Below are 22,611 nucleotides of genomic sequence, written 5' to 3'. Positions count from 1 at the left end.
TCACTCCGGTGAGTTAATGATTTTGAAAACGGACGTTTATGGTGCTTTTACGGACCTTTTAGGACATGCATATGACTTGCCGTTCTGAAGCAGGTTGAGAAGAATCAAAATTAGGCAAATACCGGAGACAGCAGTAAACATCAAAAAAGCGGTGAGGGGGGTTCTAAAACATTGCAGACGACTCAGAAAAGAGGCTTAATGTTGAAAATACCGCAGTTCTCCTTTAATGTTCCAACTTTAGAGCTGCTCCAGGTTTTGGACTGAAAGCCATTCAGCACAAAGTTGGTGAATCTGTTCTGTATAAAACTCATTTATGGTGAAAAACACACTGCGATGTGTACAAACTGGGTTCATAAGAAAAGTACAAAGGTTGAAGAATCTCATGATTGGTCACATTTTTATGGGCTGAGCGTGATGTTGCTGTCATAGATGTTTGCATGTGGTTTATTCCTCATGTTTCGGTTTCTCCCTCCCTAACATAATGGTGACATCATTATTTTTATATGACATAAGGGAGCTGTTGCCTCTGCGACCCGATTAACAGTTGGATGAATCACATGTTAAATTGAATTTGAGTCGCATTGAAAAAAGACTGAAACTGCATGGAATGATCTACAGGATCTCCAAGGCTTTTAGCCTTTTTTTTTTTTTAAACTGATGTGCATCTGACCAGGATGCATTTCAGTTCACTTTATGACCGGGGCACGGTTGGATTTATTGCACCCACTGATGCCTGGAACAGCCTGGAAGTCGACCTACACCTGGAAGCTTTTGGTGTTCCTGTGCTCGGTGGCAGCTGAAGGTCTCTTCGTGGTTCGACTGTCAGGGACTGATCTGTGCTCGTGCATTTACCTGGTGGGACAACGAGGAAAAGTCTAAAAGTTTTTATTAACCTCTGCTTAAAGCAGGCTTTGCATCCAGAACTGAAAGGACACTCAGAAACGGCTGTTACTGCATTTTACCAGCTTTTGCTGATTTGTTGCAGCCGCAGTGCAAACGAACATATTGATTTTACTGCTGTAGACTGTCTTGGATGTTAGAATAGGATGGAAGTTCCTCTCACAGACCCATGAGGGATATGACTTCTTACTGGGAGACAAATGGCATGATTTTGCCCTTAGTGGAGCCGCCCCTCTCAATTATTGTCTCCAATCGAAAAAGAAAAAGACAAAGTTTCATGGTGTTGTGGTTTGGTTGAAAATCTTTCATATAAAACAAATCTGATGTTGCTGTTAAAGATGTCAGTTTGTAGTAAGTTTGTGCTTATTTTTCTTATTGTCCCTTCAGCTTTTCTTATATATTTCCTTTCAAAGCCCATTGAAGCACGCGTGCTTTATCTACCGATGTAGAGTTTGTAGTTTGCTCCTTGCAGCTTTCTAAAAATATTTCTTTTTAGTTAAATGTGATATGTGGTGCAAAAGAGGATGAAACTTTATTAACAAAGATTATGATCAACTAAGTATGTGGACAAAACTCACACAGATAAATCAAATCAAATTTATGTATATAGCACATTTCATGTTCAAACAATTCAAAGTGCTTTACATAAAATAAAAGCATTGCAACAGGGAGTGTAAGAAGCATTAAAAATACATATAAGATCATCACAGCGATTTTAAACACTAAACAAACAGGTGTTTAAATGAGCCTACACCCACATCCACCTTATCCCTGAATATCCATGGCTGACACCACCTGTGTGCCCCTGAAAGTCTGCTCCTCAGAAGATGGAGAACAGATGTTAAGGCCAAACGTCTCCCCTGACTGTAGTGTTCCTCCCTCGTGCACACCGCTGTATCGGAGTGGACAGTCCTTCCACGTGGAAACCCACAAATGTTCATGCAGGCTCCTCTTTGACTGTAAAACCTAATTTACCTTTATTTAAAAAAGAGCCAACAAACACATCTTTTGGTATTACAGTTACTTTAATTTGCTAAACTTAACATTACAAATTACTTTTAAAACGTCTGGCAAATCTTAAATAAAGCGATCGAAGGCTTTAATCAACCTTTATGTTTGGATACCAGGGGTGTGATTTTTAATGAGAAGTGTCTAGAATCAATCACATTTGATAAAGAACTTAAAACCATATTGATCGGACTTGGACGCAGTCTGGAATCTTGACAGAACCTATGAAAGAGCAGCCTCCGGTCACCGGCTTGTTCCTTCCATGGACGCCTCTTCCCCATGAAACATATTTACACGGTAAGTCATGAACCAAATGCAACCACTACTGCCTGTATAAATGCTCACAGACTACCTGCCATGCATGCTGTTTGAGTAATCGATTTTAGTTTCATAATAATGTTGCATTACCTAATTAATTTAAGTTGAACAGGAAGTAGCCTTTGATGGGGGCGGTGCCCCGAATAAACAAACCGTCTCCAAAGAATTATTACGCAGAGTGTTCTGGGACTTTGGGTCAACTTTTCTCACAACAAATATAAGTGAACGGCTCATTTCATTGACGATTGAAATGGTGGGTTCACCAGAATTTCAGGTCCAATCAGACCAGCACAGCCTCAGGCAGGCTGATCCATGATCTCTTATCGGTTCATCCAGATGTTCTTCGCCTGTAAAGCAAAAAAAACTGCAAAACAAGCGCTTTATGTGTAACATCTTTACCAAACGTTAGGCTCCGGGTTATAACTGATATACGTTTTATTTGAAAAAAATAAATTCTTCCGGGTTTTCTTTTTTTGTTGTGATGAGGTATGCAGACTGGCCTTGTTTACGCGTAATCTTTGGTCATGCGTCACTTAATCTTAGAGACAGACATTCTGTAGCATGGCTGAAGATCACCGGATAAAGATGATAAAAACCTGCTCCGACAGACTGTTCTTTACTACAGCAAATGGCTGCAGGATGTTTATGATGTTTTACACTACAGGTTGTTGGATTAACGTAGTGCGCCATACATTGGCACGACACTGGAAACCTAATCTATTCCGACACTGAAGGCTGGGATTTATCATGTCGCTCCGCGGCCGCGGCTGCAGCTGCTCCTGCGCGCATCACCAAGAGTCCGTGAGTGAGATGGATATACAGAGATGTTTCAAGAAGGTAAGTCCTCATCACTCCAGCTAATTAAAAGTAAAGAGATAAACTGATGATAAACTGTAAGTAGTTGGTATGATAATCATGTTGAGTTCTTTTATTCTTGTTTTTGCTCTGAAAATAGAAGCTTTTTCTCTCTGTCTGTTCTCTGGCTGTTATTATCATCAATCAAAAATAAAATGTCTAATAATTACGTCTCCAGCTTTCTTGTCATCATATCCAGACAGAGAACAGGGAGAGTGGTGGTGGTGGTAGTTTTGAAAAGCACATTTGGTTGGAATATTCAGTGAATCTGAAAATACTTTTTGCTGTAAAAAAAACTCAAAGATTTTCCGCTTTGGCAGCAGTGGTTGCAAGAACTGGAAGAAAGCTTTGGTGATATTTGGCAAACATGAGATAGAATGGACACATCGGGACAGTTTTATTGGTTGGAAACATTGTAGGCTACAGATGATAGAATCTGCACATATGGAGATAACAGGGAGAAGGGAGGATTGTTGCAGTCAGCTCCATGTATAGGGAGACATGGTCTTCCTCTTCGAGGCAGTATTTAAGGTGAAGACGGCACAAATAAAGGCAGTTTTGAAGGAGTTTGAGAAAGAAATATCATCCTCCATCTAATGCTACCTATATCTCATCATCATTTCAATTTAACCGACTGTAGCACACAGGAAGTTACCACTGAGATGTCCAAAATCTGGGCTTTTATGGCTGATCAGGCAAGGGATGCACAGTCAGAGCAGCTGGCTGCTTGTGTCATGGGGGGGAAGTAACATTTCTTGGTCCAAACAGAGATTGAGTGATTTGAATTTGTACATTGAAAGTGAGCTTCAGCAGCAGATCTGGAACAATGGGCTGTGTGCCACATAAAGTGTGTAACACAAGCATCCAAAAGAAAAAAAAAAGTCACCACCTGGTTTTAACTCCGCAAATAGGAAACAGAGCCTCCCATCGGATGGTTTTGTTTCAGCTGGCAACAAGTTATTTATCCAAGGACTCAGGTCAGCTGGTCCAGTCCAGAGTCCAGACTAAACATGGAGAAGCAGCATTTAGCTGGACTGTTGCTTGTTTTTAATCATTTAAATTATTTTATTTGTTTCTCTTTATATTCTTTTATGTATGTTTAATGCTTCTTCCACTCCCTGCTGCAATGCTTTTATTTTATGTGAAGCACTTTGAATTGTTTCGGACATTAAATGTGCTACAAATAAATTAGATTTGGTTTAATAACCCTAACGGATGCAGTGAGGAGCTTCTCATTACTTAAGCATGTCGGAGGACACATCTCGTGGTCGTGGACAGTTTCAACTTCAGTTTTGTCTGAATTTAGAAGCAGACAGTTCTGAGTCATCCAGCTCTTTATATCTTTGAGACACAGTCTGACCGCTGATTGGTTTCATAGATAAGTACATCTGAGTATCATCAGCCCGCAGATGGACAGATTTCAGTCTGGTTGTGGTAACTTACCGCATGCCCCACGTCTCAGTCTGTTTTATTTCTGTCAGAGCGGGTACTTTTTAACCTCCAAACTCCAAACATGTTGGATAAACTTTACTCTGCTGATTTGTGTTAATGATTCTTTAATGTTTTTCTGCCAGCGGGTTTTTCCTTCTGTCTTATTTATGAACCAGTGACTCGTCAGGTTCATTAGAAAAGTACAAAGGTTTGAAAAATCTTCAGGGCAATCACATTTTTATGGGATGTGGTTAGCGTGTGGTTTATTTTGTTCTTTCAGTTTCACTGACTGTTGTTGTGTTCGTTTATCTGAGAGAAGATAACAAGAAGAACAAACTCCAAGTCTGTTAAGAATTTATTAATTTATTAAAAGATTCAAGTTACACAGAAGATATTTTTTATCCAAGATAAACTTTTGTGTTGCCATACAAACATGACGTAAATATCATTGGCAAAAGTTGGTTTGGTATCGGCCTCGCAGCCCATCTCTGCTCCAGTCAGATGGGAAAATTCCTCCCTATTTCCTGATTCTGGAACTTTTCCAGCTTCATTCCAACTGTTTGGACTCTGTTGTGTAAGCATCAACATTCAACTCGGTCCCTTTCCTGTTTTAACCCTGTAATGGCAACTATTTGTCAAACCAAACATCCTATAAGTTGTAACGTGCCACTACTGAACTGGGGTTGGGTTTCGTACGCAGGCAAAAAAAAGAAGTCCAATGTCCAATACCATTTTGACGGATTATTTTTCCAGCTGACAAGCAAATTATACAGATATAACTTTTCTTTGTCCTCTGCTGCTTCTCCTGCTCTGGTAAAAAAAAAACAAAAAAAAAAACATAGGCCCCACCCCACTCCATCCTGGTCCTATACCAGTCCCTATATTTATAGGGAACGGACCCACAGTTCTTCTGTCAGGGTAGTCGTCCACTATTCCGGCACGTCAAGCCGTATCCAACTTGCGGCACGTCAAAAAGTTGGGCTCGCTCGAACTTTATGCAAATTTGCCACGGCAGACGGAGTGCGTTATCCAATGACAGTAGATCATGTGATCTCCTGTGTCGCATCAGCAGCAGCAGCAGCTCTCCTCGCTCGCAGATCCACAGCCATGGTGAAATACGAAATAATGTTCCATTGCTGACGATTTATACACATTCATTTCCCTCCAAAACTCAAATTTTTACAGGGAGAAACTTCGGTTGCCTAAAATCACAAGTTATTTACTTCCCCCCGGAGCCATTTTACACGCCCCCCTGTACACACCCACTGTAGTAGCAACACGGCGAGACTAGGCATCCAATCCGGCGAGTTAAGTTGACGTGACGGAATGGTGGACGACTGCCGTAACTTAAAACAAAGAAACAAAATACAATTATTAACCTACAAATAAACTCTGTAAATAACCCCCCAAAATATAAAGTAACCCAAGAATAAATTTAAACAAAATTCAAAGTAATGAAGATAAGGAATAAATAGCTCCAAAAAAACCCCTTCACACCATTCCCTTCACTCCACTGCTCTTGGAGTGTATCAACTCTGTATGAGCACAATGCATAAATATGTCAAATAAAGTGTAATATTAAACCCTTAACCTTGTTTTATTGCATGCACCCGGCCTTGTTTACTGTGTAACTGCTGCACACACCGCCCTGCCCTCCAGGCATTCAGTTGGTGCTTACTTTGCACTTGTTTTTGTTTCCTGCGCATGCGCACAGCAGGAGAAACTTAGATTACGTTCAGCCTTCAACCTCAGAATTATTTCAGATTTCCAAACCAGCTGTGAGACTTTCGTGGTTCAAAAAGCGGTTAGTGTTCTCCACTTTATTACAGTTAATGCTTCTTTTTACTCAAATAACAGCGAAGTTCTCTCTGTGTCCTCCACTGAGCTAATTTATGGTTCTAAGTTTGGTTTTTAATGAGTGATATTGTGCAAAGTATGTGAACCTGGCTTCGTGAACTTCGTAAATTACTGCGCGTATAACACAGATCCAGACCTTTTTTCTCCATGTAGATGTTGTTGTAGGGCTGAAGAGTTTTGAGATGTTCAGTTAGTTTTAGTAAGTTTTCAGAAAAACGTTGTTATATTTCTTCTTCTTATTATTATTATTATGTATCTGTACTCCCACTGTCTCAAACATGTGCTGAACATTTAAGGATATTATATCCGGACTGGTTGCTTTCTAAGCCCTTTAACAGTATAAATCAAGATAATTATTCACATATAAGTTATAATTTCTCTGCCTGCATAAATATGTATATCGGCATACTTTGATGGGGTCATTTCCACTGTCCTGCAGAAACATGCTCGCGCTTTGATCTTTGAACGCCCATCACGTCATTCACTGTATACATAGCATTATTACTTTTATGCCAACTACCTGCAAGCAGGAAACTGTCTGAGAATGAACGGTATTATTTTCTGATGGGGTAGCACAGATCGGCAGATAAAACTATAAATCCAGCCTTCGGTAAGATGTTTTACGGATGTGTTCTCTCTTAAATTTCGCTCGTTTGCGAACTTCACAAAGTTCCTGTTTAGTTTTACAGGTTTCTGATGATAATTTAAAACACAGCGCTAAACAAACATTTAAACAGTTTCAGGAGCGTCTGTTTAAGGCCCGCCTCCTTTGTTTCCTGAAGTCACTTCCGGTAACTCGGAGTTGCCAGGTCCGCGAATAGCGTCCTTTTCTTCCGCCGGTTTGTCTTTTCAGCTCCACATTGTCGGTGAGATGGGTCAAGATTTGGGATAACTTCCAATATGTCTACACACACACACACGCGCGCGCAGATTAATATATATGTATAGTATGTGTGTATGTATATATATATATATATATATATATATATATATATTTATTTATTAGGGCTGGGCAACGGTTACAATTTTTAATCTAATTAATCACATGATTTATCTGATTAATCGCATTTGTACGCAAAATCCAAAAATGAATCCAAAAGTAGTGTATAGCTTTTAGCATTTAGTTTTATTTTAAATGTGCTGCCATATGAATGAAAGTGCCATAACATTTGTTGTGCAAATACACTTTTAACATCAGCATCTTTCTGTAGTTTTTATGTAGAAGCCTCGCTCCACTGTCTGTTTCCTTGAATGACTTGCTGCTATCAGTTGTGTGTTTTGCCTTTAAGTGATATTTTAGACTGGAACTACTACGCTGAGAAGACAATTCAACTTGGCAGTGTTTACAGATGACTTTGGTTCTGTCGACTCCGCCGTCTGGAAGAACTTTAAAATGAAAATGGCCGAGTAAAAGTTCCGTACCCTTCTCCATGTTTGGTGGATCCGCCGATTACTTTCTTTTCCTGTTCCACAGCAGACAGCAACAGACTTTTACAAAATAAAAGCCTGTGAGCAACAGACTTTTACAAAATAAAATAAAGGAAAAAAAGAAAATAATAATAAAGAAAATACCTGCGATAATAATAATGTTTGCTGAACGTAGACTGCAGCAACCCCAGATCATAGCACTGCCCCCACATGCTCTTACTTTCACTATTAAACATAGCTGTGAGTGCGCTGGTGTTTTTTTTTTTTACGATTTGATTTCACCAAACGTTGAAGTGGTCGCCGATCACGATGATTCATGATTATTTTTCCTGGAAGATGGTTCCCCACTATCCTTCCAGTTTTTAGTAATGCGTTGGACGGTTTTAAACCCAGTTTTATCAGTTTCTTCAGATGTTTTCTTTGCTTGATGCATGCCAGCAACGCGACCCTTCTGAAACAGATTAACATCTTTTGTGTCTTCCGACGTGCTGGTTTAAGAAATGAGAAGCTACTCACGGCACCAGATCTGGTACATCGTCAACTCAAGCTGGAGGATACATAATCCTGTTCCCTGCTGTTGTCTGTGTGCTCAGGGTGGCAGTCAGCAGGGTGAGAAGCAGAAGTAAAACTAAAGAATGGCAGAAAGAATTAAAGATAGTGTCTGCAGGAGAGAACAAAAAGACACTTCCTCTCAGGTGCCGTTCAGCCTACTTTCTGCAGAGGAAACCCTTTTTACTGGGGCATCTGCCCTGCTACTGATCATACGTGCCTCCCATGGAAGTTTAAACAAGCTAGCAGCAAGGGATGATTAAACAATGGAAAAGGGGACGGTTGATTTTTACATATTCACCATATTAAAGGTTCATTTTGGTTCAGAACGTGCACTGTGGTGGATGCTCTCACCACCACCACATCGTGTTAGTTTTTATTTATTCTATATTTGCATTTTAGATCACTTTTTGAATGATTTACTTCCACTTGTTCTTCTGCTCTGATCTGCAAATTCAGATCAGCTGGAGGAGGAAGCCTGGAACATACCACTCTTTCTAAAAGACTGGGGGGCGGGGGGGACTTTATTTGTTAAATTTGGCCTTAGTTCCTTCATTTTGTCACTTTAACATTCACTTTTTATTTGTGCTAAGTTAAAGTTAGTTTAGCTTTATTTGTTTTATATCTTGCTGTAGCTAATTTAGTAATTTTTCCCCTTTATTATGCCCCCTCATGTGGCAGATTTAGGTTACTCCGTCCCTATTTAAGCAGCCTTTGCTTCTTTGTTTGGAGGTCAGTTTTTGGTTGTGTTGTTGACCTCATTTTAGTTGGTTCCAAATTAGTTTTTTGTATGATTTAATTGTTATTCATATTTGATATTTTTTTGGATTTAATCATTTTTTAACTATTAAATTGAAATTGTTGCTCATTTTTTGAATACCTTTGTCCTTACTTAAGCTTGGTCCCTCACATGCACAAAAAAGTCCGGGTCTGGCTCGCCTCACCTGTAGCGCACAGCTTTGTGCACGCAGCAGTACAGTTTGTGCACATGCACTAACGCTCTGCTTGAAACGAACATCAGGAGAGGAGCAGAGAGATGGTGCAGAAGGAGTTTGGGATAGAGAACAAGGATGTACGCTCAGATGTGAGGGTGATGGATTGTTGATGTTGGCTCCGTCTCAGCTGGTAAGCAAACAAATGTGCTTCATCATTCCAGGAGGATACAAGAAAGAGAGCAGGAATGAGACAAAGGTTGATGGAGGAATACAGATAAGACTCACCCATATTCACTTCAACGATCTCAATAAATGTGGAGAATCGATGCAAGCCGCAGTTAATTTGATTCTGTGCTTCTGATGCAGATGGAAACAGGAACAGAAGGAGAGGAGCCGGATGGACTGTCGCCACAAAGGAAGAGAGGACGTGAGACCACAGAGATGAAACCGGGAAGGCGTTTTCTTCTAAAGAAAAGATGAATATCTCCAGCCCGCAGTTTGATCCTCATCAGCTGCCTCAGCCTCAGCTTTTTGTGCCTGATAGGAGCAGAATACTGGACCCGTGTAACATATTCTTTAAGATTTTTCACGCTCTCAGCAGACGGGCCGTAAATAAACTGCTCTGGATTCAGTTCTAAGCATTAGTAACTGGTTAGTTTTAGCAGATTCTGGTAACTAAAACGTAAACTACTACATGTTGTTATAGTGTCCATCTTCATTTGGCTCCATTAAGGAGACGTATACAGTTGCGTTTCTCTTCTGTGCATCGCACTCACTTGTCTGTTGTCACTCTCACTCCTTTATTTTTACGGTTTGTTTAGCTGAAGCTGAATTTCACACCAATATTTGCTCCCTGATCTGAAGCAGCAGAAAATATGTTGCAATGTTTTGAAGTTTTTTTTTTTTTTGTCTCCATACTGTCACATGTCATATATTCAAACAGACAACTGTGAGTAAAACTGGATCTATTAATAAAACTAAATGCAATCTGATAAACTTTGAGTTATGTTTTGACTTTGCTTTGCAGAAGCTAACTTGCGCTTTATATCTTAGATAAGTTCAGGAGTGTCAGGGTGGTTTTTGGACTGCGTGTCTGCCTCCTCCTGATTGCCTCTTCCTGTGACTCATCCGGCCGGCTCTGGTATTTAAGCTCCAGGCTCCCACCAGGTTTCCTTGAGTGCCTCCTTTAGGGCTTCACTGTCTGCTTCACAGGGAGAAGATACCAGCTTCAAGGAACCACCACCAGGAGAAGCCACCGCAGTCTCAGCCACAGACGACATGCAACCTGCTTCTCCCCGTCAGACCCGCCGCTGTGCAAACAGTCGTGCACATTTCAGTCAGCTCTGTAGATTAAAGGGATAGTTCGCCTCTTTTGACATGAAGCTGTATGACATCCCATATTAGCAACATCATTTATGAACATTTTCTTGTTTTGAGAAGCAAAACGCTTTATTTTTGTGGCCCCAGCAAACTAGCCGGACTACCTTCGTCAACACCAAATCGAGGCTGGAACTGTTGTGGAGAAATTAGAGTCGAATCCCGCGTTGGTCAGCCGTCCATTGGGGAGTTTATTGAACAAACCGTCACAGCAAATGTGCATACAGAATGTACAAAATGTCCGACGAGCTCATTTTGTGACACCCTTTTATACCGTTTTATCATAACAAGTGTACGTGGCCCTCTCTGGAGGCGCCTAGCTTTCGCAGTTTATCATCAACACGCTCATTCTAACTATCAACAATATTCATATGAACCAGTCAACAAGCACAGGATGTAACTAGGCCAGAAGTCATGAGCATGTCATGACATCCTTCTCCCACAGAACTCGGCTCACAGGACGCAGCAGGGGGTAAGAACATGTTCATAAATGATGTTGCTGATATGGGATGTCATACAGCTTCATGTCAAAAGAGGCGAACTGTCCCTTTAGCAGGGGAGGGTTTTCTCATTGAGTCACTGTTTCATTCTTCATCTCTGTTGTGCATATGTGATGTGTGAGATGACTCAGTGAGCTGGAAGGTGAGTTAAACAGAAACTGGGCTGCTTTCTGTCTGGATGCCTGTACAGCACCTTTCTCAGAGCAAACCTCCTCCACTCACAGCACGGCTTAGTCTCTAAGGGTCTTTGCAGAGTAGGGAATGTTCTGGTCTGTAGAAAGCTAAAGCCCACACGGATGTTCACCTTAATGGTGAATCTGATCTGGCAACATTCAACCATTTTGTTCTGCAGCCACTTCCTTACGGAACAATATACAAAAGGAAAAAAAAGACCAGACCAAAAGATGAACTAATGATGGCTCGAATAACCTGTAAGGCAACGTGAAATTAACACGAATTAACATGTTTCCCACGTTGCTTGTCTTCGGTAAGTCGGCTGACATCAATGTGACTTCTTACAGTGCTGTGGTTGGATGTGTGCGCGCGTGTCTGATCCCGTGTGTTCCCCCACGAACGTGTGCGTTTCTGGTGTGTTTTTCAGTGGGGACGGTCGGTCTCTTCCTCACACCTGGGTCGTGCTGTCGGCCCAAAGAGTACACTTCAGGGGACGGGCAGTGCTGCCCGACGTGCCACGAAGGTGCGTATGCGCGCGGAGGTGGCATGGAAACAAAACGAAACTGAGCGGAACCCTCCGGCCATTTTGTTTCAAGAGAGAAGCTACTCTTTTACAAGACAAGAGTTTGTTTTTGATACAAAGCTCCATTAAATTACTCAGCAGTGTCACACACACTGAAAATGTGCTATGATGGAAACACGCGCCATATAATCATTTCATTTATTTTTCCATCTGTAATTTTTCAGTTTTCCAACTTTAAAAACGGTAAAAATATATATATTTTTAAATAAAGTTTGGGAATTATAGCTGCAAACTTATGTTACCCACCCATCTTCAACAGTTAAAAGAAAGAAATGAAAGATCTGAGGAATATACAGAGATATTATCATAATAAAACTTTAAAACAATCATTAAAATTCGTTTTTGCAAAAGTTTTCAAAGTCTCGCTCCTCTTCTTTTGCTTTTACTAAATTCCTAAAAAGCCATAAAATCAATCTAATAAATTCCACACATATTTCAGTGAACAAGGAAAAAACTCAAATTGCCAAATGACATCTGCAGATTTCACCAAATACACGAATTATCTGTCCTAAGTGGTTCCTCAGGTTGTTAAATTTCCCCCAAAAACTCATGTTTCAGTTCTGAAGTCACATTATTATCATTATTTTAATTTAAGTTGCTCTTTTCGCCACTAAATTAGCATTTCCTCCCCGGAGTGTCTAAAGGGAGGCCTGCTTTCCTCCCTGAAACTTTTTCACTCAGTTCAAAGAACTTTACAGGAACAGTGGAATGATGCAAATCACAGAGAGCAACTTGGTGCTTACCTCATCTGTGAATACCTCTGTGCAACATCCTCTTTAGTTTGTTGATATTGAAACTACACCTTTTGTTTTACATGTAACACCTCGTTCCTTTCCGCGTAGCTGCTGACTTTCCCACATGCCGGCGTTGAATGAACACGCGTAACAGACTAAGAGGAAGAAAAAAAACCCCCACTGCATTCACGTGGTAATATTTCCCGGATGTAACGCCCTCTGTAAACATCGTTCATCAAAAGCCTTTATTCCTTATTTGCTATTTTCTCATCTTGCCACACTTAGGGCAGTCAAACGGGTAAAATTACAGAAATTAGTTGGATGTTTTTCTTGATTAATGATCAACCCAAAGCAGCAGAGGACACAGTTAACCCTGCAAGTTAAAGTAACTGCACCAAACATTTAGTTCTTGATAACATACATTATCTGTCAGTATGGGGGTTGGCAGGACACTGATCAGAATCAGAATCAGCTTTATTGGTCAGGTTTTACTAAACAAACAAGGAATTTGACTCCGGTAAAACTTCACTCGCAAAGTACAACATATAATAACATAAAAGAATAAAAATTTGAAATACAGAATGCGGACTTCAGAGGTGAAAAGCAAACTTGGTTTATTTTCAAAACAACAAAAGTCAAAACAATGACGTCACTTAACTATGGAAACAAAACATGACTATGAACGTGACAAAAACAAAAAGACTTGACATGGCATGAAAAACGCTTAACTTGAACTGAATTGAGCTGACGGGACGTGGTGTGGCGTCAGAAGAAAGGGGAATGGTGAAATCGGGGATAGGAAATCACAAACTGGAAGGGGAAAGGTGGGCTGTGTTCGAAACTGCATACTTCCATTCTGCATACTCGATCAGACAGTATGCAGAGCGTTTACCCACAATGCATCTCGCTCCTGCCCGAGCCGAAATCAGCCGGCCTGAAGCTGATTTCCCTTAAGCTCTAAACTCTGTAAACTTTAGCAACATTTGAAACATTTTCAGGTGAGAAAGTAGTCGTTTAGATCCCCAACGTGTTGAAAACCTGACAAAATACCGGCTATTTACCATTTTGTTCCCACGAATTCGGCGCTACTAAAGCTAGCCGCAGTGAGCAACGCACTTCCTGTTATTTTCACAAAATAAAATACCCGTTGCCTTTTATCATAGGGAAAGCCTTTATGATACAATTGGTGCTTTTGTTTTGAAAACAGGAAGTGAACCTACCCTCGTTGTAGCTAGCTTGAAATTGCCGTTTTGACAGGAAATGACGATCGGCGACGTCCATTACGTTGCATCTTGGGTAGTTTGAGTATGAGTAGTAACCTCATGATGCATACCCAACATTTAGGAGAATCTGGTATGCATCCGGGAACTTCTCGCTTACTCAAACTCGCATACTAACTCAAAAAGTTAGTAGGAGCAGTAGGAGTAGTATGCGGTTTCAAACAGAGGTCAGGAAACTAAATTCTGAACAGAGTGATTGGTAAATGGGTGCAGCTGATGACAATGGGCAGGTGAAGTGAATGAAACTAATGACCTGAACATGGGAAGTGGGGGAAAAACAATGGCAAAACTTAACGAAACATGAACTTAAAAACTAAGACACGAAATAACCTAAAACATGAAAACACAGGACTAAAAACACGGGGAAAACCCCATGAACGTGACAATATCATCATCACCAAGGCTGATTTATTAAGTAAGGAAGATGTGAGAATAATGGAAAATAGAATAGAAAATAATTTGTATGACAGCAGGGCAGATAGACCCAACACAGGAAAATCTGTATAAAAGCAGCATAAAAATATACAAAAAATAATTAATATGAAATATGTACAAAACACTTAAGTCAAACTGACTTCCCAGTTAAAATTTAGCTGCAGTAATGTTGTTAATGATCCAACATTGTTTGAGAAAGGCCTTGGAGCTGCTCTGACGTGATCTTTGTGCCGTGTCGGGCAGGAACGTTCGTCAGCAGAGACTGCACAGTGCAGTCTGGGACAAAGTGCAGCAGCTGTGAGACGGGCACCTTCATGAACAAACCCAACGGTCTGAGAAAGTGTTTCACCTGCACTTCGTGCGCCTCAGGTACGCTCACGTGGAAGGAGCTCGATGAAACTCACGTCTAACAAACCGGAAAAACTAAAATAATCCCTGATTTTTCTCTTTTTTAGACCAAGGTTTGTTTGCCAGGCAGGAGTGTACGACGACATCTGACACAGTTTGTGACGTTTTAAGTGGATATTTCTGCCAGACTTTGGGAGATAATGCAGGATGTAGTTGGGCAGAGAAGCACTCCGGCTGCGCAGCGGGACAGAGGATAAAAGAACCCGGTGAGAACGTTTAACATCAGAGTATTTCAAAGGGTTTTCTGGAAATGTGGGTTCTGGTAAGAATTTGTCTTTTTTTTTTCTTTTTTTTCAGGAAGCTCCAGAAACGACACGGTGTGTGAAGACTGTCAGCCGGGCCACTTTTCCACAGATGGTCTGAACTGCACTGTCTGGACTCTGTAAGTCATTCTGAGAATTATGTCTTCACCAAACTACTTCTGCTCTTGTGGATTCTGAAAATCCTCCAGTGACCACCCGAAACTGAACAGAACTGTCACAGAGTTTAGGTTTGAAATGTTTGAAGAGGCCTTGATAGCTCACCTGGTTAAACTGGCCTCCCATGAACAGCGGCAGTGGTTTCAGGGCCTGTTTACCCCACTCCCTCTGCCATCTACTCTCAAATAAAGGCCACTAGTGCCCGAAAAACCTTTGAAATTATTATGTTTTTTTTTAAAGAAAACACTCTATCCTAAGTCAGGCTAAAGCAAAATTTAAATGTCACACAGAAGTGTTGAATCTATACCGATGCCTGACATCACAACCGCACCAAAGTGCTTGATTGCCATTGACATAAAGTCAGAATATTAAGTAACTGACAGAAAACCAATTATTTAACCATTATCTTTAGTTAATTTAGACGTTGATGGAATATTGGCATTTTAAACGCCAAGTTTAATCATGACGGAGGACATCTTTTCAGCATTTAACCGATGAAATTGGTGGTAACCTGAAAGATCTCGCCTGATTGAGAGTCAATAAAATGAATTTCCTTTTGATGAAGTCTGAGGGGAGGGGAGGGGGGAGCCGGCTCTGTGTGGCGTGTGTTAATTAAGCAGAAACTGCATTTCTGCTGGACTGTGTGGCTGGAGAGAAGCTGCAGGAGTGCATGCACTGTGTGCAGCGCTGGTGCACCGACAGAAGGCATCAAAGGAAAACCTGATCTGCAAAATGCAGCATGTTGATCAACCCACAGCGGTTTCATAACCACGTGGTGCAGACAGAATTCAGGTTTTAGTTTGTGTCAGGAGAGAAAAGCAGCGTCTGTTTGAATGTTACACATGAGGGTGGGAACTACTTTGAACTATCAGTCTCTGCTAAATTATTCACATGGAATCCAGTTACTTCTGCACAGTGTTGGGTGTCGTGAAGAGACAGAAGCCCAGGAGAGAAAAACACTAACGATAAATGATTTTCCTTCTGAAGTATGACTTTATAACTGGATTTAACTTGTTTTCATAGCTTACGACTGTAAAATGGCTTCTGCTAAACACAGATATTTATCTCAGTCTCAACTTCTTATTGCTTTATTTGTACAGCGGTGCAGTATTTCCTCGCCCTGCCTGACACGAGTCTTCATTAGAAATGCATAACAATGAACAGGAAATGTCTTTTTCTTCTTTAACAGATGCTCTGAAACCCAAAAAAAGGTCAAAGAAGGGAGCCCGAGCAGTGATGTTGTCTGTGGCAGCGATTCAAGACACCATCACGTCTTAGCCGTACCGTTCAGTTTTTGCTTATTTACAGTTTTGGGACTTTATACTAAAGGTTTGTGCTCGTTTGACTAACTCATTTATTTATGTATCAAAGTGAACCATTTCAAATTTAATAAAAAAAACAAAGAAAAAATTGCTTCACAAATGGTACAAATATTTTTTCTACTTGAAAATTAATGCTCTAAAACTCTTCCTTGGTTTTATATTAAAATGTTCTTAATTGTTGTTCACAAAACAAATGTTGGAATAAAATATAATTAAATTTTTTTTTTAAACAGGCTTTTGTCTAACATTATTAATGTTATTCTTATTTTGTGATTTCAGCTGTTTTCATTTAAAGGGGAACTCCGGTATTTTCAACATTAAGCCTCTTTTCTGAGTCGAGCTGCCAAATAAAACACGACAGAAGCAACTTTTCGCCACGAAATTTGATATGGATTACCAGTGCACACCAGTAACCACTCCGGTGAGTTGATTATTTTGAAAACGGACGTTTATGGTGCTTTTACGGACCTTTTAAGACATGCATATGACTTGCCGTTCTGAAGCAGGTTGAGATGAATCAAAATTAGGCAAATACCAGAGACAGCAGTAAACATCAAAAAAGCGGTGAGGGGGGTTCTAAAACATTGCAGACGACTCAGAAAAGAAGCTTAATGTTGAAAATACAGCAGTTCTCCTTTAAGACAGCGCTGTATCATTTTAACATGATAGCAGCCTAACATAAATACTAACAACAGCCTACAGGGAATGGGCTAAAATTCAGCTCAGATAGATCTGCTGTATACAGTAGGCATATTTACTGTAATACTCCGGCCCTCTAAAAGAGCCGTGCAGAGCGAGGCGGCCATCTTTAGAAAGATTTTTACAACTTTTTAAACAAATGTATGTTTAAAGTGTTTTTGTTATCAGCACTGATGTTTTGAAGCCCGTAGTTACTGCAATAACCACCCATACTCAACATACCTCTTCAACCACTTCCCCCCTATACTAAGTTACTAAGTTGTGGAGTTCCACAAGGTTCTGTTTTAGGCCCCCTCCTCTTCTCGTTATATATGTTGCCCTTGGGATCCATTTTCAGAAAGTACAACATCTCTTTTCATTGCTTTGCCGATGATGTACAAATCTATTTACCCCTAAAGACAAATGAGCGAGCCTCTGGTCAGGCTCTACTAGATTGCCTTAAAGATATCCAGACTTGGATAGAAGTAAATTTTCTGTCTTTGAACAAAGGCAAAACTGAAATAACTTTATTTGGTCAACAAGATCTGCTAGATGGATGTGACAGTGCCATTGGCTCCCTTAAGTTTCATTGTCATCCTTTTGCAAGGAACCTTGGCGTTGTCCTTGAAAGTAACTTTAGGTTTGATAAACAGATATCCCATAAAGTCAAGACAAACTTCTTTCAACTTAGACTGTCGGCAAAAGCGAAAGCTTATCTCCCAGGAAATGTCCTTGAAAGATTAATTCACACTTTTATTACGTCACGTTTAGATTATTGTAATTCCTCGTTTGTTGGGCTTGACCAGACAGCATTGCACCGTTTGCAGGTCGTTCAAAATGCTGCCGCCCGCTTGCTGACTGGAAAGAAAAGGCGTGAGCACACTACCCCTGTCCTTGCCTCTTTTACACTGGCTTGGATTCAGTTTAAGGTTTTATTAATTGCTTTTAAATGTGTAAATGGTTTGGCACCACCTTATTTATCAGAGCTTCTACAGCTCCACAATTCAGCTGGGGCACTTCGGTGGTCAAACCACCTGCTCCTGGCAGGACCTCGGTCCAGGCTCGCTCCTCAAAACACATCTCTTCTCCTTGGCGTTCACTCCCAGCTTAGCTAGGAATCTTGGCTCGCTCGCTTTCTTTTTATCCCTGTTACTCTATTTTATTTTCAAAAACACAGGGCGAATGCCTTTTCAGGCTTGAATGACTCACAGGTCGGTGTTCAGTACTTTAACAAACATAAAAACACATTCCTCTGAAAAACCTTGAAAGGAACCTTCTGAAAGTCTGGAGGACTATTTCTTGAAAAGATTTTAAGAAAGTCTGTCTGCGTGGGAGAATAATAAGATATTTTCATTGTACTCTGAAAGTGTGTGACAAAGAAGATGTGCTCACTCTCTGTTGTAAGTGTATTTCATATGTCTGACTAACTTAGTTTCTACCTTAGTACACTGAAGTATTTCCTATTGACTATTGACAACTTGAAGTATTTTCCAAGTTGAATTGTGTGCGATGTAAGTGCCTTAAAGAAGCTGCATATATGATTGTGTTGCTCCATCTTATGTTGGAGCTTCTCCTGTATTCCTGTTTACCTTGAAAATAATTTCCTTTTTACACCCTTTTCTGTGCTTTCTGATGAACTTTCCTTTGCATCTCTGTTGCTCACCAAGCTTTAGTTCACCGATTGAAACACAACCGTCAAAATATGTATTTCCTGCTTGTTGGTTTTCATTTACCAGATCCTTGGTACTGCTGTTCTGATCTGTTTTTGTAACTCTTATTAAAAGCTCATTTTGAAAGAAAAATGGTTGACCTTTGTTTATTGCATTATGCTGGAAGAATGTTGGTTGCCCCTCTTTTACCCACTGGTTAAATAACTTAACATGGAGTTTGGCTCTTGAGAAACTGACCTATATTGTTAGAAAGAGGGCTTCTGATTTTTATGATATTTGGAGGATATTTCTGGAACTGTTGAGGGAGGGAGAATGAGATAATGAAAATTATTTAATTTGTTGTTTGGAGTGCAAGCTGTAACCTATATTTTGAATACTTTTTAAAATTTATTATTATTACTATTAATATTTTTATTTATATATGTGTTTATTTACTTGTTTATTTTTATTATTTTCATTATTTCATATTAATTGCACAGTAATTTGCTTACTAATTACTGCGATTTATTGGTTTATATATTTTTTAATCATTTAATTATTATTTCCTTTACTGCCATGTGTTTTGGATGTTTAAATTGTTGGATGTTGTTATATTAACATGAAAAACCAATAAATAAATGTTTAAATAAAAAAAAAAAAGCTAATTTTTCTGCATCCACCTGCGTTCTGTGTTCTGCCTGCATTCAGGTCCTTCTTCATCTATGGCAGCTGCAGCATTTTGGATCAGCTGGAGGAGTTTTTGGGACATCCTGGTAATGCATTTCAGTCGTCCATCCAGGAAGGTTTTTATGCATCACTCTGATAGGAGGACGATCCTGTTTTACACTGGTTTTACAAGCAAATTAAGGATGCAACTTACTCCCAGTCGTGCAGGCTAATGCCATCCAGAGTAAATATATGCTTTTGTGTTTTTCTTTGAAGAAATGCAAGTTAGGCAAATGAAAATCCTTCAGGAGTGATTTAGTGATGTTCCACTTTGTTGGGACACCCGCACAAAATGGAAGATGAAATGAAAACGGAAGAAAACGTCTTTATCTATGGGATTCGAAGGTGTGGTGGGGGTCCAGTTTTGGAGAGGAGATGGGGGCCAGTGTGACCAGTGAAGGAGATGATGATGACCGGGTCAGTTTTGGAGCTTTCCAGCTGGAGGAAGTTGTGCTCCGTCCAGAGATGGGACCAAGTCACACATGTGCAAGTCTCAAGTAAGTCTCAGCTTTCAAGTCTCAAGTAAGTCCCAAGTCTTAGCTTTCCAGTCTCAAGTAAGTCCCAAGTCTTAGCTTTCCAGTCTCAAGTAAGTCCCAAGTCTTAGCTTTCAAGTCTCAAGTAAGTCCCAAGTCTTAGCTTTCCAGTCTCAAGTAAGTCCCAAGTCTTAGCTTTCAAGTCTCAAGTAAGTCCCAAGTCTTAGCTTTCAAGTCTCAAGTAAGTCTCAAGTCTTAGCTTTCAAGTCTCAAGTAAGTCCCAAGTCTTAGCTTTCAAGTCTCGAGTAAGTCTCAAGTCTTCGCTTTCAAGTCTCAAGTAAGTCCCAAGTCTTAGCTTTCCAGTCTCAAGTAAGTCCCAAGTCTTAGCTTTCAAGTCTCAAGTAAGTCCCAAGTCTTAGCTTTCAAGTCTCAAGTAAGTCCCAAGTCTTAGCTTTCAAGTCTCAAGTAAGTCTCAAGTCTTAGCTTTCAAGTCTCAAGTAAGTCCCAAGTCTTAGCTTTCAAGTCTCAAGTAAGTCTCAAGTTTTAGCTTTCAAGTCTCAAGTAAGTCCCAAGTCTTAGCTTTCAAGTCTCAAGTAAGTCTCAAGTCTTAGCTTTCAAGTCTCAAGTAAGTCTCAAGTCTTAGCTTTCAAGTCTCAAGTAAGTCTCAAGTCTTAGCTTTCAAGTCTCAAGTAAGTCTCAAGTTTTAGCTTTCAAGTCTCAAGTAAGTCTCAAGTCTTAGCTTTCAAGTCTCAAGTAAGTCCCAAGTCTTAGTTTTCAAGTCTCAAGTAAGTCTCAAGTCTTGGCTTTCAAGTCTCAAGTAAGTCCCAAGTCTTAGCTTTCAAGTCTCAAGTAAGTCTCAAGTCTTAGCTTTCAAGTCTCAAGTAAGTCTCAAGTCTTAGCTTTCAAGTCTCAAGTAAGTCTCAAGTCTTAGCTTTCAAGTCTCAAGTAAGTCTCAAGTTTTAGCTTTCAAGTCTCAAGTAAGTCTCAAGTCTTAGCTTTCAAGTCTCAAGTAAGTCCCAAGTCTTAGCTTTCAAGTCTCAAGTAAGTCTCAAGTCTTAGCTTTCAAGTCTCGAGTAAGTCCCAAGTCTTAGTTTTCAAGTCTCAAGTAAGTCTCAAGTCTTGGCTTTCAAGTCTCAAGTAAGTCCCAAGTCTTAGCTTTCAAGTCTCAAGTAAGTCTCAAGTCTTGGCTTTCAAGTCTCAAGTAAGTCCCAAGTCTTAGCTTTCAAGTCTCAAGTAAGTCTCAAGTCTTGGCTTTCAAGTCTCAAGTAAGTCCCAAGTCTTAGCTTTCAAGTCTCAAGTAAGTCCCAAGTCTTAGCTTTCAAGTCTCGAGTAAGTCTCAAGTCTTAGCTTTCAAGTCTCAAGTAAGTCCCAAGTCTTAGCTTTCCAGTCTCAAGTAAGTCCCAAGTCTTAGCTTTCAAGTCTCAAGTAAGTCCCAAGTCTTAGCTTTCAAGTCTCAAGTAAGTCTCAAGTCTTAGCTTTCAAGTCTCAAGTAAGTCCCAAGTCTTAGCTTTCAAGTCTCAAGTAAGTCTCAAGTAATTTTTTCTTGGGCAAGTCAAGTCAAAGTCAAGTCACCTTATTATTGCAATTTTACCTGCAGAATCTGATCTTAATACAGTGAAAAGACAAGATATAAGTGCAGGGCTCTCAAGTCTCACGCAATGAGCGTGAAACACACGCATTTCAACAAGTTCACACGCCACACATGCCATTTCTCACGCTGAGAAATGATCAACTTCGTCGCACAGAAATTCTAATGGCCTATACTATAAACGAGTCAATGGCAGGTTACTGTGTGCTCGTACAGCTCAGAATAGCTCTGGTACAGCGAAGCTATTTCAGACCTCACCCGGCAACAAGAAATTCTGTTTTCTGATTGGCTGAGAAATTCTATTTTGTGATTTGCCGATGGGTTGCTAAATCAAGACAGCTGTACCAGAGCTATAGTTCTGAGCTGTACGAGCGCACAGTAACCTGCCAGTGACTCGTTTGTAGTATCGGAGTGTCTATTTGCACCCCTGGTACAAATAGCCTTGGCCACACAGCTGAGCTATTCACACCCCGTGATGTAACACCAAAATAAAAGCTGCTGGCTTGCACAAAAAAACATGGCGGACATCCGTTTTTTCGTCATCAGAAAGTGAAAAATACTGATAGGTTTCGGCACTAATATCTGTTCCAATTAAAAACTAGATGGAAACATTGTGTTTTATTTTCATAATCGATGTTCAGTGAAGACATTACAACCAGTTTGTTAGTTTTTAGAAATTTCGCGATCATGACGTCCAGCCATATTGACAATAAACATACCTGCACACCATAGATATGTTATAAGATCAACTAGCGTAGTGGTAAGCATTTTGGGTAAAGATGGAGGAGTCCCGGGTTCGATTCTTGCCCGATGCGTTTTGGCAGTGAGAAGTGATAGTGGGCATACCAACGTCTCTGCAGAGAAGGCGCGCATTTTGAAAAACAATTCAGTTCTCAAACGGAAGTTTTGATTGCAACAGTTAGCTAGTGCACCAGGGTGTAAATAGCACACTTTGCTATAAATAGCATACATTATTCTGAATGT

The 22,611-nt window shown here is 40.2% G+C and overlaps 1 protein-coding gene and 1 long non-coding RNA gene across 3 annotated transcripts; both read left to right on the top strand.

The window, feature by feature from the left end:
- Positions 1–154: 154 nt before the first annotated feature.
- On the top strand, positions 155–10,277 carry LOC142390531 (uncharacterized). Its single transcript, XR_012770486.1, has 2 exons — positions 155–3,063; positions 9,503–10,277. It is a non-coding gene; the product is annotated as an uncharacterized LOC142390531 (long non-coding RNA).
- A 1,188-nt stretch (positions 10,278–11,465) lies between these two features.
- Positions 11,466–20,414, top strand: LOC142390530 (tumor necrosis factor receptor superfamily member 14-like). 2 transcript variants are annotated; one of them, XM_075476018.1, is made up of 6 exons: positions 11,466–11,645; positions 11,760–11,855; positions 14,608–14,733; positions 14,820–14,978; positions 15,070–15,154; positions 19,549–20,414. In XM_075476018.1, exons 1-6 carry the CDS (start codon positions 11,621–11,623, stop codon positions 19,661–19,663), a joined length of 606 nt encoding a protein of 201 aa, XP_075332133.1. In that variant the 5' UTR covers positions 11,466–11,620; the 3' UTR covers positions 19,664–20,414. The 2 variants fall into 2 exon arrangements, with proteins under 2 accessions (XP_075332133.1, XP_075332131.1); XM_075476016.1 differs by lacking the exon at positions 19,549–20,414 and adding an exon at positions 16,381–16,774 and having other exon boundaries at positions 11,469–11,645.
- Positions 20,415–22,611: the final 2,197 nt, after the last annotated feature.

This window comes from Odontesthes bonariensis, chromosome 10, assembly GCF_027942865.1.
Source record: "Odontesthes bonariensis isolate fOdoBon6 chromosome 10, fOdoBon6.hap1, whole genome shotgun sequence".
Taxonomy (NCBI): domain Eukaryota; kingdom Metazoa; phylum Chordata; class Actinopteri; order Atheriniformes; family Atherinopsidae; genus Odontesthes; species Odontesthes bonariensis.
The sequence above is the reverse complement of the archived record's forward strand: the minus strand, read 5'-3'. Positions and strand labels throughout refer to the sequence as shown.